The sequence below is a fragment of the Centroberyx affinis genome, unplaced genomic scaffold, assembly GCF_046629955.1.
Source record: "Centroberyx affinis isolate AG114_WGS23_722 - 3 ecotype Tasmania unplaced genomic scaffold, CSIRO-AGI_Caff_v1 ptg002642l_1, whole genome shotgun sequence".
Taxonomy (NCBI): domain Eukaryota; kingdom Metazoa; phylum Chordata; class Actinopteri; order Beryciformes; family Berycidae; genus Centroberyx; species Centroberyx affinis.
Genome location: NW_027280834.1, coordinates 137,501 through 152,500, shown reverse-complemented (window position 1 = coordinate 152,500; position 15,000 = coordinate 137,501). Strand labels below are relative to the sequence as shown.

Genomic DNA, 15,000 nt, shown 5'->3' with positions numbered 1-15,000 from the left:
CATATTATGAACATTACTGTCCATTATTTCTCAACGTCCGGTGTAGAGCGGACATCCGGGCCAAGACTTCCTCTTCCGTCATAATGTTTACAGTCCGACGACGTCTCATATGTAATCGGTTTACAAATTTGTTCGCACGGATTTACACAACAAGTTTTTTTCTCTACCATGTGACCCCAGGGGGGCTCCGTACATTCTCACCCCTAACAAACAATACCACAGTTCTCTTCGTAGAGGGAGTAATTATTCAGTAATGAATGCACAACATTAACGTAGTACTCTTATCGTGCTTAATAATTCTCCGGTGGATCTCCATGACAGCGGAGGAGATTTGTGACACGGCAGCCAGAGGTGGGAGTAAGTCACACGTGTGCAAGTCACAAGCAAGTCTTCAAGTCTTAACCTTCAAGTCTCAAGCAAGTCCCAAGTTACTGTGGTGAGAATCAAGCAAGTCAAGTCGAGTCCCTGCTATAAGTCAAGCAAGACAAGTCAAGTCATTGCTCAGGTCAAGCAAGTCACAAGTCAAGTCATACGAAATTCTGATGATCTACCCCAGATTTTGTTTCCACATTTAAATCAGTTAAAAGACAGTGGTCATGAAAAGTTGAGTTTTATTTTCAACATTAACGAAAACTGTTGCAGCCTGCTTACATCTTATAAATCTTACTGATATTTGACATTTTGTGGCAATCAATAACAAGCCTCCTAAATGAACAACAATGGAGAGTGGGGCTCTGAAATTATAATACAGCCCTATAGCTCTAAAGGGCTCTAAAGTGAAAACAGAAGTACGAAACAAAAAATTTACATCACAACGTTAAGCCTCCTGCCCTGGCTCCCCTTTAGCCAGGTAATAGTAACTAACTCAATACTAACTCAATATTAATATCTAGAAAAATGCAAATATTCAATAAAAAAAAAAAAAGTCAAGTCCTTTCGAGTCATCTGTCTCAAGTCTAAGTCAAGTCTCAAGTCGTGAATACCAAGTCAAAGTCAAGTTGAGTCTTTTATCAGTGTTAGTCAAGCAAGTCTCAAGTCCTCAAATTTGCAACTCGAGTCTGACTCGAGTCAGGTCATGTGACTCGAGTCCCCCCCCTCTGACCTCTGACGGCAGCGAAGCGTCTCCGGATGTTTTCACCTGTTCCTGCCTGTGTGTCTTCTGTCTGCAGGTGAGGAACGAGCCGGCCAACATCCTCCTGTCCTGCCAGCACATCGCTCGGGTCAAAGGCCTGCCGCCGCACACCGTGCAGCACGTCACCACACACAACGCATACAGGCTGTTCCCCAAGGCTGACACACACTAACACACACACTTACACACACACACACGCACAGACTCTGAGGAACAAGAGGCATTCCTCAGTGCAAAAATACTTTTCGTGAGCTTAGAATTATAAGGTTCTATCTGCCTTCAGGATAGTTCTGAGATATTGAGCTTCAAAGTTTTCAGCATCCATTGACTTAAATGGAGATGGGTCCTTTTGTTTTAGAAATTACAGACTCAAAAATCATTATTTTCAAAAAATAACACCTCACATATGTCAACAGGCACTCATAGAATAGGTTCATGCAACTAACTCAGTTTTGACAAAAAGGTCAGATAGAACCTTATAATACCAACGTCATGTTTTACTAATTTATTTTAATCGTATTATTTTTGTTGTAGTTGTTATAATCTCCCTAGTTTAAGGCAGACACACACACACACGCGCGCGCGTATACAGGAACAGACACTAATACAAATCAAACACACACATAGGACTGGGCGATATGGTTGAAATCAATGTCATGATAATGATATTAAATAAATATTTTTTTAGGATATAGCCTAGGCCTAGATATATATCATGATATGGCTCAGGTATGCAAAAATCACATTTTAAACAATCAAATGGATGTTCATCACATTGAACTGCATGGTAATGTCAGGTGTGATGTCAAACAAAACTGAAATTTTCAAATAATATTCCTTAAAATGTTTCATACCTCATTTTGTCAGATTTGTTTAATAAAATGTGCCTCACAATTATAAAATATAAAATCACAATATCCTGAAATCACAATATAATCACGATACGGTTCCACTGAACGACGATAAAACGATAATATTGAATTATTGCCCAGCGCTACATACACATACACAATTCCCAAAGACTGAGGATCATATGTGTGATGATGGATGAATGAATGAACGAGTGAATAAACGTGTAGGCTACACAAATGAATGGAGCCATGAATGCGGTTCTGTTGCTTATTGTTCTTTGTATTTCCGTATTTCTCTGTGTTGAAATAAAACACTGAACTTTGAAGTTCAAAGTCCACTTGTGTTTGTTTGAAGTTGAGTTTTGTCTGTTAAATATCCAAGTCGGGCGGAGCTGATGGGGTTTCTTCAGAATTTACCCGCCTAGACCAGGTGGGTTTTATCTGGGGAAAGGAAGAAAAGATTTATTATCTAGGCTATATACACGTAGGCCTATATACTGTATAGCCTACACACACACTGTAAACCCCTATATATAACAGGAATATCATAGTGATTTTTCGTTAGCGGCTGTTATCTCCTTACAGCCCTCTTCGAAGTGTCTTCTCTCCGGATGCTTGGCGGGGAGAGGCCGCTCTGTCTCGGTCGACCTGAGCTGCGGTCCGGCGGGCTGCGGGGAGCGGAGGGCCCCGCTGGTCCGGAGGTGACACCTGAAGTGCCTCCTCTGCGCCCGCTCCCAGGACTGCCTGGGGTCCGTCTCCACCTGACACCACGTCTCCCTCCGCCGGTTCACCTCCAGCAGAGCCCGCTCCCTGGACCCGGACATGGTTTTGTATAAGATTGTTTGGTTATTTTGGTGTTTTTCCGTCTATAAACTAGTGAATCAGTCTGCGGTCCCCGGTGAGGAGCGTTGTGTTTCCATGGGAACAGGAAACCTGAGGCAGAGCCATTCTGACCCGAGGAAGCGTGGGGGCTCGCCAAAGATGTTCTGTGAATTGGAAGATGAGTCACTTGTATGGAAGAGTAGGCTAGGGCCACTGTAGGTGATTTTTTTTATTGTTTTTTTTTGTTTTTTTAATGCAGCCGGGGGGAGAGGGGTAATATTCTGAAAAACTCAGAGAGATTATAGTTAGAAATTTGCGGAAAAAAATAACTCAGAAAGTCTGAGATTAAAATCAGAAATTTGCGGGAAAAAAACGTAGAAATTTGTGAGACTAAACAGAAATTGACAAGAAAAAAAACGCAGAAATTTCTGAATTTGTTTTTTTTTTTTTTTTTTCTCTGTATATTTATATATATATATATAAATAACAAAATCAACAATACGTTTGCTCTACTCCCATTACTTTCCAACTTCCCACGTTCCCTTTTTAGCCTTCAAACCGGAAGTCATTGGCTCCAATTGCAAGCTAAAAACCTTTAAATACAGCTCACAGAGACATATTTAGGCTGTTGTAGTTATTACCAAATCAAATTCAAATGGGAACAAGTTCTTCATTACGCCGGGGACTATATTCGTTGCTACGGAACTACTTTCCTGAGATGGAAAACGTGTTTGTGGACAGAGATTGGACATCGGCTACAAGGATGCGATGAATTCATTGCTGATTTTGTTATTTTCATAGGATTTGTTGATGGTAAGAAATGCATTAAAAAAACACCAGCCTTATCCTTTAACACCAATCCAGTGAGAGCAGACTCAGGTTGATGTTTGCGGTACCTGGAAATAGAGACAGAGTGAGAGCTCTTTGCTTCCTCCTCCTCTCTGAACAAACAGAGCCAACAAAACATGGAAGTTATTTGATCTTCCTGAGAAAGGATGCTGCAACCACCAACCTGCTGAGACTGGAGACAGACTCCAACAGAGTAAGATGATAGGAAGTCTTTGAAGTGTTTGGTGTTTATTTTTTGTCATATTTTTTATTTTTATTAATAGAAAATGTTCTCAGCAGTTTTAGCCTCAGATCTGCTGGGTCTCTGTCCAAACTAGGGAGGTTTGTAGTTACCAACAGTGAGCCTACTACTTGCTATCAAGTGTCTATATCAAGTGTCTAAATATGTTATTTAAATGATTACTTTAATGTTTCATTCAATCTTTTTCATGTATTTAATGTTTTGTTTTGTTTTTTATGTATTTTGATTCAGATTCATTCGTTTAGGCTCGTCACAAAGTGCTCTACACAAAACAAAGGACAAAAACACACATTAAAAGACAGATAATAATAATTCCCTAGTAGAAAATAATCCAAGCAGCCTTGCTCTCACTGTAGTTGGTTATAATTGATGACTTCACTCGAGTCCCAAGTCAGTCTCAAGTCAAGTCCCAATAATGTAGAACACCAAGTGAAGTCCAAGTCAAGTCCATATCATTAAGGTCAAGTCCCAAGTCTAAATGTAGAACAGCAAGTCAAGTCAGAACAAATCAAGAGTCCAGTATCAATTTAATATCTTAAAGAAAACTAAATATCTAGGACTTTTCAATGCAATATGGTTTTAATAGGATAAAAACTTGGTAAGAGCATCATGAGTTTGATTTCTATAATCAGTTTCAAGCTTCAATAAATTCAATCATTCCATAGAAATTCAGATCATGGAACAAATCTCATCACTTTCAATCTAGGTCATTTACACAAACACAAGATCTCAAGTCAAGACTTTAGAAACCTCTTCAAGTCATCAAAGTCAAAGGCGAGTCCCAAGTCACCAGAACCCAAGTCAAGTCAAGTCTTCTTCCACACTTCTTGTCTGTATTTCTTGAGAAGGCTTAGATCCTGTGGTGTTAGCAGGTCCCTACCCTACAGTATCAGTGTGGCTGATACCAGAAGACTCAGCAGACTAATCAGGAAGACCGGTTTGTCTCACGAAATTAAAACTGTGACTTGAGTCCAAGTCATGTGACTCAAGTCCCCATCTCTGGTTTTAACACGTTAAATCAGGGGATCACAAGCTTTCTTTCACTCCAAGGAGCCTCATATTAGGATTTTATCCCAGATGACCCGCATCTGATAAGATTTTTTGTACATATGATTTCATACAGAAATTTATTCCTGGCTATAACACTTAACAAATTCATACATTCATTATATTTTGCAATAATTCAGAAATAATGGTGACATTAAAATATTTTCCATGTTGCTTTGGACCTCTTCAAGTCACTTTGGGATCTTTTGCCTTCAAGAGACTTGGATTATGCTGTGAGAGCTGCATGGAGCCGTTTTATGGTTATTTTCCATTATTTTTGAAGTCTGAAGGCAGGTGTCCTGCAACTTCAGTTGTTTTGGAGAAAGCTGCAATGTACTTCTATCGGGGATCTCCAGGACTGTTGTATGGACTAACAAACTTTACCAGATTTTCTACTGGCATGGGGGTGAGTGGATAATGACTGAATTTTCATTTTTGGGTGAACTATTCCTTTAAACTGGAGAAACATCCCAAACCTTTTTTTAAGAGCCACACTGGTTCTCTCATTCTTTCTCTTTCCCTTTCTCTCTCTATCTCTCTTTCTTTTGGTCCCTCTTTATGTCTCTCTCTCTGACCATGTTTGTCCATCTCTCTCATTCTCTCATGTCTCTCTTTTATCTCTTCCTGTCTTTTTTCCCCTCTATTGTCTCTCTCTCTTTCTCTCTCTCTCTCTCTCTCTCCCTTCTCTCCCTTTCTCCTACTCAATTAAATTCAGTTAATCTAATTTCAATATGGTTTATTGGCATGAATGTTAAAATGACCAAAATTGCCAAAACTCCAATGACAATAGGTGATGTGATAAACTAGTAATTTTAATACTCTCAAACATTTCCTTTTTTTGATTTTTGAAATGCCTGTTTCACACGAACGCACCAGAGAAACTTTACTTTATGTACATTTTCTTATACTTTCTCAGTCATTTAAATGATTTGAACACACCAGAGGGTTCTTATGGTTCCATACAGAACCTTACACTCTAACTGAAGAACCCTTGCAGAACCCTCCTCTCCCTGTGTGCAGCTGGCCACATGGCTACCTGTGGCCTAAACCTGCAGTCTCACTGGGTCAAACAACGATTAGGATTAGCGGCAGATAATGACCTGAGCATATGGGCCGATAATTAGAATTTGGACACTTGGTCATTAAAATACATATAGGACTTCATGGTAGAGGCAGAGGAGGTTTTAGGTGTAGTTTTTCTCAGTTCCTCTTCAATTTATTTTATTATTTGTTATTTAATTTTATTTTTAGATTCACGTTAACTTTAGCTGCTGCTGTCAATTCCTGGATCACAGAAAATTACAAACATTTAACTACATATCCCATTTTGATTTAAAATATTTTAGTTAAAAATCAAACACACCTGGTGTTTAATAATAATTTAATTAAAAATGTAAAAATAATAATAAAAAATAATTTTATTTAAATCTTTTATGTTAACATTTATTCATATTATTAATAGGCTTGGTGAATATAATATTTTCTTCTTTCATGGAGAAAGAAACTGACCATTGTTCTATTAATTGGCAAGACTGGTGATATTAATAAAAAATAAAAGAATAAACCACAATTCACTGCCAAAATACAATTGGGAGTAAAATTGATCCAACCAAAGTGAAAAGTAGGCGAATCAATATCACGATTGGTATCAAAGTAACACTGCAAGCTGTGATGTTTTGGACTGATTTACAGGCTGTTTTATTATTATTCTTTTATTTTACAGGCTGTTGCATCATCGCATCCCTTCCTGCTTCCACATGGTCACCCCATACCACACACACACACACACACACACACAGTGAGAGAGAGAGAGAGAGAGAGAGAGAGAGACTAAGCTGAGAACAGGCTACTACAACCCCTCCCCGTCCCGCTCTACTATTGGTTCGTATCATCGGAAGGCCTCCGTGTGTGTCATCGTCGGCTGAGCAAGATAGAGAGACATAGACAGACACTGAGAGAGAGAGAGAGAGAGCGAGACAGAGAGAGACAGAGAGAGAGAGACAGAGAGAGAGAGAGGCACAAAAGCGGTCCAGCCTGTCAGACAGCCAGCATGCTGTTGAGGAAGCCGGGGAGAGAAGACAATACAGGGGGGTTGATATTAAATAGAGTTAATACAACGCATTAAAATAGGTTATTTTAATATAAAGTATAATATAAAACCGGCTCGCGCCAGGCAGTCCTGTGTTTTTCAATACGGCATCGTTGTTTCCATTAGTAACCGAATGAGGAAACCACTCTGCCTCGCTCGCTTCCTGGCTCGGCCCTAATCGCTATCTCGCGACTCTCAACGGATACGAAACTGAGCAGCATCATGGTCGCCGGCGAGCTCGTGCAGGAGCATCTGCGCGCGGACACCAGCGCACCTGACGGCATCGCGCTCCGCAAGGAGGAGGCAGCCGAACAGCCGAACCGAGCCGCCGAGCGGTACGAGGATCTGCCGAACGGAGCGGCGCAGGCGGGCGGGGCGAGCGACTTTTTCGACGCCGGTGCGCTGGAGCAGGAGAGCCCGCCGGATGAAAGAGCGGCAATGCTGCCCAACGGAGCCGCGGGAGGAGGAGGAGATGAAGGGGAGAAAGCGGCGGAGGAGGAGGGTAAACGGCTGGAGACCAAGCTGTACCGCTGCCGGTTCGCCGTGCTGGCCGTGTTCAGCCTGTACTCGCTGGTGAACGCCTTCCAGTGGATCCAGTACAGCATCATCACCAACGTGTTCACCCGGTACTACGGCGTCACCAGCAGCCAGGTGGACTGGCTCTCCATCGTCTACATGGTCACCTACGTGCCGCTCATCTTCCCGGCCACCTGGCTGCTGGACCGCAAGGGTCTGCGGCTCACGGCCCTGCTCGGGGCCGGGCTGAACTGCGCCGGGGCCTGGATGAAGTGCGCCAGCGTCGACCCGGGCCTGTTCGGGGTCACCGTCACCGCGCAGGTCGTCTGCTCCGTGGCCCAGGTGTTCATCCTCGGCCTGCCCTCCCGCGTCGCCTCGGTCTGGTTCGGACCCAGGGAGGTTTCCACCGCGTGCGCCACCGCCGTGCTGGGGAACCAGGTAGCCTACCGGGCCGGGAGCTGTGTGTGTGTGTGTGTGTGTGTGTGTGTGTGAGAGAGAGAGAGAGAGAGAGAGAGAGAATACAATAGATACTTAATAGAATAAAATAGAATAGAATAGAATAGATAGCCTACTAGACTAGAATAGAATAGGATAGGATAGAATAGAATGGACACTTACTAGAGGAGAGGAGAAGAGAAAGACGTTGACAGAAATTTGTTTAAAAAGACTAGATAAGAATAGAAACCTGATAGAATGGAACAGAATAGAATAGGAGGATGATTTTGACAGGAATATTCTACTCCAGTAGAATAGAAGTAGAATCTATAGACAATATAGGACATAACAGAATAGAATATAAACTTAGGTTAAACTACACTAGAAGAGACTAGGCTATAGTTGAATAGAAAAGAGTAACCCTAACCCTGCATAGAATAGAACAGAAACTTTTTAGACTAGAATAGAATACAATAGACAAGATAGAATAAATACATCATCGAACACCATGAGACAGAAAGAGTAGTGTAAAAAGTGCAATTCAGGTTAAGTGTGTGTGTGTGTGTGTGTGTGTGTGAGCGAGAAAGACAGCAGGCCTGGAAGTGCCTGTTCAGATGAAAAATAGACACACAGTAGACTACAGACCCCCATTTGTCTCTCTCTCCTCTGTCTTTCTCTCTCTTTCTTTCTCTCTCACAATCCTCCTAGTTCTCATTCTTTCGCTGTCTTTCTTTCTCTCTCTCCCCCCCCCTTTCTTCTCTCTCTTGCTCTCTCTCACTGTTTCTCCATCTCTCCCTCCTTCCCTTGTCTCTCTCTTTTCTCTCTTCCTGTCTTCCTTTCTCTATCTCACTGTCTATCTCTCTGTCTCTCACTCCTCCCTTCTCTCCCTTTCTCTTTCCCTCTCAAGTCAATTCAGTAATCTCATTGAATATGCTTTATTGATGTGATAAAATACAGTACAATAATAATAGTAAAGCTCTCTCTCCCTCCTCTCTCTCTCTCTCTCTCTCTCTCTCTCTCTCTCTCTCTCTCTCTCTCTCTCTCTCTCTCGTCCTCTAGTTGGGGACAGCCATTGGTTTCCTGCTGCCTCCTGTTTTGGTTCCCAACACGCCGGACAACATCGACCTGATGGGTCACAACATCAGCGTCATGTTCTACGGCACCGCCGCCGTCTCCACCGGCCTCTTCCTCCTCACCGTGATAGGTACACACGCCGTGCACACACACACACACACACACACACACACACACACACACACACACACACACACACACACACACACACAGTGTTACTTATGTCACTTTTGGGGTATTTACATAGACTTACATTAATTTCCTGGAGACTTACCCTAACCCTAACCATAACCACTACTTGCCTAAACCTAACCCTAACCTTAACCTAACCTTACCTTAACCTAACCTTACCTTAACCTTAACCTAACCCTAACCTTAACCTTAACCTAACCTAACCTTACCTTAACCTAACCCTAACCTTAACCACTGGCCCAAAATTCAGCTTTTTACCAATTGGGGACACGGCTTTTGTCCCCAATTGCACAAGCCGTCCCCAATCAACTGGTCTTAAGTCTGGTGTGTGTCCCTGAAAGTGACTTAAGTCATACCCACACACACAATAAGAAAATATTTAGTACACTTATCTTGCCAAAATGATCTCAATATACAATATTATCTCAATAATTGTTAACAATTAACAAAACCTTTAAAACAGTACTGTAATATGCTAATTTAAGACATTTCTCTTTTTTAAACACGTTTTAATGTAAGGCTGTAGAACATACGGTACGGAAAATATTTATGTAAAAGGTCTGACTTTTTTCTAAAAAAAACCAAAAAAAGATAAAATCCTGATTTAGCTCATAAAAACTGTAAGGATAGTTTTAAACAACACATAAACATCCAATTGACTGCATCTAAAATGAATGAAGTCAAGTGAGTCTCAAAAAAAATGTCAACAAGTCGCCGGTTATCATGGTGGTCATGGTACTAAAAATTAGTGGCGGTGTCATAACTGTTATTGTTTTTATCACAATATATAGTAGGCTAATACTGGTTATTGTCCCAGCCCTAATACACACACACACACACACACACACACCACCTTGCGTGGGAAGCATACATTTACTTCGTGCTGCCATCTGTTTCAGTTACTGGGGATTTCTGGTTCATTTACCTGAAAGCCATGTAAGGTTACTACAGGCATAGCACTGTACATTAGAACAGTGTGTGTGTGTGTGTGTGTGTGTGTGTGTGTGTGTTCTTGTATCTCTGAGGACCAAATGTCCTCACAAGGATAGAAAGATGAGGAAAATCCTCCAAAGTGTGGACATTTTGCCGCTCCTCGCTTCTTTAAGGGACCAGTTTAGATTGAGTTTGGGGTTAAGATTATAATTTGGATTAGGTTTATTTTAGGGAAAGGGTTAAATTTAAGGTTAAGGGTTAGGCAATGGATACAGTCAGTGAAGATCCTCACAAGTATAGTAATACAAACGTGTGTCTGTGTGTGTGTGTGGAAGAAGGGATGGTTGTTTGAGAGGGGTAAACAGTTGTGTATGTTTTGAAACCTGCTCTATCACACTTTGGGTTTAAAGAGAAAACGGCATGCAAACACACCTGTGACTGTTGAATCGCTGTGGTTTCAGCCAGCCAATCAAATGAAAAGGAACTGCAGTATCTCAGTTTGCCAAGTCACAGTAATTCAGCTTAGGAGTGAGTTCGCTTTGAAATGTTTTTACCTTGCAAAATCGACCACTTTACATAACTCTTTTAAAGCTGAATCACACTTTCAACCAGGGAGGGAAACTAGCTTATTTTTATCCATCGACCACAGTAGCTGGTAAATCCCAAGACTTCAAGACTTGAGGTCAAGACCAAGACAAGACCAAGATAAAATAGGTCCAAGACCAAGACCGAGATCAGGCCCTGCTGGTTTCGAGTCCGGTCTCCCAAAACACATCTGTGATTATACACAAGCAAGTAGAGAGCAAAATTTTAAATTGTGTATTGTATAGAAAGATTTCAGTCTATTGGTTGTTTTTTGAAGAAATCTCCACATCTTCACTCCAAAAACAAAAGGTTTTATGAAGGGTTCTGCAGATCCAAAGAGAGCCAATAAGCACCTTAGGGTCCCTCAGAAGAAAAAATATCCCTAAAGGGTTCCTTGAAGAATCCCCATGTGTTAGAGAGTCGAGCAGAAGTCCTGTCAGGGTTCATCAAGCCTTTGTGAAGGAGTTCCTCAGGGAGCCCTCTGGGGTTCCCACATAGTTTCACTGAAGATTTACTGAAGGTTTACTTTACCTAGACTTCTTGTCTTCATCAAATGTCGGAGAACATCAGACATCGCTCTTTTTATCAAATAAGAGACCTACCTACCTAACCCAAACTCAACCACATATATATACAGTATCACTAACACACTCTCTCACTGTGTGTGTGTGTGTGTCCTGCAGTCATAAAGGACCGTCCTCCCCTCCCCCCCAGCCAAGCCCAGGCTGTGCTGCCAGACTCTCCTCCTGAGGATTACTCCTACAGAAAGTCCATCGTCAACCTGTTCAGGAACAAAGCCTTCCTCCTGCTCCTCATCAGCTACGGTAAGGAGGTAACACCGCCGGACGGCAGCCTGGCGGGAACATTTTACAGTTTAAAGTTCTGCATTTTAGATATTTTGCTTACCCTTTTATCTGGAGCGGCTTACAAGGAGTGGGCAGAGTGTGGTGTAGCATTTAATGAGAAGTAAAATCTGAACCGAAATTTGACTCATTTAAATCCCTTGAGCTGCTCAGTGGCCAACAGTCGATTATGGTTGTACTGGGTAGCTCCCAGGTGTGTGTGTGTGTGTGTGTTTGTGTGTGTGTGTGTGTGTGTGTGTGTGTGTGTCTGACTCACAACTACTACCCAAGGCCACTACTTTACATATAAATGTGTCACCCTGGGCATTTAAATTTATACTTGATGCTTGAAGTGCAAATTACATGTAAATATATAACTTCTGCTAATGTTTCAACTACTGATACAACTACTGCAACTATTACAATTATGATATACAGTATAGGACATACATTAAGTATGTTATACTTCCTCTGCTACCACTGTTTCCACCGTTAATGCAATTACCATTAACCAAATGAATTAATTCATCAATCATTTTTAACTAAAGATTTTAAACAGAAACACTTAAGATGCATAAATGAACAAGGCACTACTTAAACTACTAGTGCTAGTACTACTACCATAACTACTACCACCACCAATAGAACTACAATACTTACTACAATACCACTACTACCACAGCTATCACTATTCATACCACTAGCTCGACCACTTCTACTACTTCTACTGCTACCATTACTAATACCACTTCTACTACTACTGCTAGTACCAATAGTACCATTACTGCTATTACTGCTACTGCTACTACTACTACTACTACTACCACTACTGCGAGAACAAGTACTACTATTACTGTTACTACTACCACCACAACTACTGATACTACTACTACTATTACTATTATTACTACTACTACTGCTGCTACTTCCACTACTACTACTGCTGCTACTATTACCATCACAACCAGTATTACCACTAAAACTACATCTACAGAAACAACAGATACCACTGTGTATTTTACTTGCTACAGTTTCTATATCTGTTGTGCTTCATGCTGCCGCTTTATTCGCCGTGGCAACGACAGGACAGTACAAGCCCAGTCGACAGGTAATTTGACACGTTTACATTCACAGTTTCGGCCTCAGGGAGAATTTACAGTGTTGAGGAAAAAGGAGGAGCTAGGACCCACCTAGCACAACCATATTCTACCATCTACCATCTATATTCTACCAGGGAGAAATCCATCGTAGAAGAGGAGAGAGACCAATTTCTCCACCCACAGGAGCAGGAGAGAGACCAGAATGCAATGCAGCAGAGAGACAGGTTGGGTTTGAGTAAGGGGCAGAAGTCATTATGTATGAAATGTAGGAAATCACCTAGTAGACGAAGCAGGTTTTAGGGAAACTGGGTCCACCGGAAGGTTAAGTTACAACACAAAATAACTCCTGGAATGCTCTGAACATCACAGATTGATGATATACGAGAGTGTAAGAGTTTCCAAGGGTGGAGTTTTCCTTTTTATGCGGGAATGAGGCCGGCGTAAAGTAAAACATTACCCGTCCTTGATACTGTCAGCCAATGAGCCGCTCCGCTGCAGCAGCTGAAGTGCCTCGCCTGAGGGCTCAACTGCATTTAGTGAGGGAGAGGAAATGCTTTTGATCCTGATCCTGGTTTCCCAAAAGCCTTTTAGTCGAATCATGATGAACGTATTCAGAAAGCACTTTCGTCACAAAGTGATTTACAGAGAACAAACAACTTAAATGCAGATGGATACAAGGGATAAACGCAAGAAAGAAGAAACAAATCATGCATTTTAAGATGTTGTGCATGGTGTGTGTGTGTGTGTGTGTGTGTGGACGCACTCATGTTTGCGGGTGGATACAAAGCTCTGGACAGCTTAGCTTGAAAGCCTTTCTTGGTGCTACAGTGTTTGTGGGAAAGCAGGTCTTTGTTTACAACCACAAAGACATGCCTGGTTTGTTGTTTGTCACTAATACTGTCCACTAAAAACAAGCAGGTACTTCATGATAAGCTGAGAGCAGCATGGTGCTTTGAGAGGCGTGGCGGTCATGTCACATTTTTTCATTTCAGTCTGGTGTCAGGAAACTGGCATCCTGGCACAATAAAAAAATTACTTCAGGCTATGTAATTATTTATAGGCACAGATCTGACAGATTAGGCTACAGAGCAATTTAACACAGACAAAAAAGATCAAAGAGCAAAAACTCACTACAATAGTATTACTAAAGTCAAGTTAAGTCAATTTTATTTGTATAGCACATTTCATACACAGGTAAGCTCAATGTGCTTCAAATAGTAACAATAAACAGTTAACGAGATAGAATACACATATATAAAATACTCTACATAAAGGGATTTAGTGTGTCTGGTACTCTACAGTGAATTTATAGTGAGTGAATATCATCGTTCATTGGTTTCAATCGGGAAACTGAAATAAAGAGATCATCTTTGTTGTTTATAGATACGCCCAGAAGTCAAAATAATGTGTTTCCACGCCTCACAGACACGACCTTTACCAACCAAATGAATCTTAAAGCGATGCAGCATGTAGGCTCATACAGTCTTTATAGTTGTGTCCTCAATGGCTCACACACAGTCAAGTTTTTTGAAAATTTTGGGGCCAACCGAAAGTCAGAGAGACTTTATACTGGCTGCTGGTCCGGAAACAATACCCATGCAAAAAGTATATTAAAAAATATAACACTCAAACAACTCAACAATTAAAATGCGTACAAATAAAAATGCATACAAAAAAATCTGCATAGGTATTTTTTTGTTTTGCAAGTCGTTCACTTTCTATTATTTTTCTAGTGTTTTGCCTCCTTGGGAAGCCTTTGCTCTTCTCCACACTATACATATTTGCTGTTGTTGAAAAAAATATAGATATAAGTGCAATTTTATTTTTACTGTCTTGGATCGAGAGGCTCCCTGAACATATATAGCCTTGAAGATGATTTTGAGTTTCATGAACCTTGGACCCTTGAAACCTGTCAAAAACCCTCATTGTATAATTTCAAAAACAGAATGAGATTTGAAAGTCTCCAGGCTTATTAATGTGTTGAGTGAGTTTCATGAGCCGTGGGTCTGTGAAACCTGTTGAAAACCCTTTGTGGAATAAAAAAAAAGAAAAAAAAAAGAACACTTGGACTGTATTTCAGAAGTATGAGACCATTTCTACAGTAAACCTCTACTTCTTCTGATACTGTCAGTGTTGTGTGTGTCGTCGGCCTGCAGCTGTTTGTTCAGTCAGGAGATCAGATCTGAAAACATGAAAACGAAACCCAGACAGACCCACCATGGACAGTCGGCCAACCAGAGAGAGAGAGAGATAAAGAGAGAGGAAGGTTTCAGCATGGTAGTGTGAGTAGGG

The 15,000-nt window shown here is 41.3% G+C and overlaps 2 protein-coding genes across 3 annotated transcripts in view; both read left to right on the top strand.

Moving 5' to 3' along the window:
- Positions 1 to 1,304, top strand: part of tatdn3 (TatD DNase domain containing 3) — an 11,332-nt gene extending 10,028 nt beyond the window's left edge. Inside the window, 1 exon segment of the mRNA XM_071534977.1 lies at positions 1,170 to 1,304. Coding sequence (XP_071391078.1) covers positions 1,170 to 1,304 — 135 coding nt within the window.
- Positions 1,305 to 7,013: 5,709 nt separating this feature from the next.
- Positions 7,014 to 15,000, top strand: part of flvcr1 (FLVCR choline and heme transporter 1) — a 28,484-nt gene continuing 20,497 nt past the window's right edge. Inside the window, exons 1-4 of one of the 2 annotated variants that reach the window (XM_071534973.1) lie at positions 7,014 to 7,487; positions 7,533 to 7,985; positions 9,042 to 9,186; positions 11,450 to 11,590. In XM_071534973.1, the coding sequence (XP_071391074.1) occupies positions 7,254 to 7,487; positions 7,533 to 7,985; positions 9,042 to 9,186; positions 11,450 to 11,590 (973 nt within the window). In that variant the 5' untranslated portion in view covers positions 7,014 to 7,253. Of the gene's footprint in view, positions 7,986 to 9,041; positions 9,187 to 11,449; positions 11,591 to 15,000 lie in introns of both variants that reach the window. The other variant, XM_071534972.1, reaches the window with a different exon arrangement.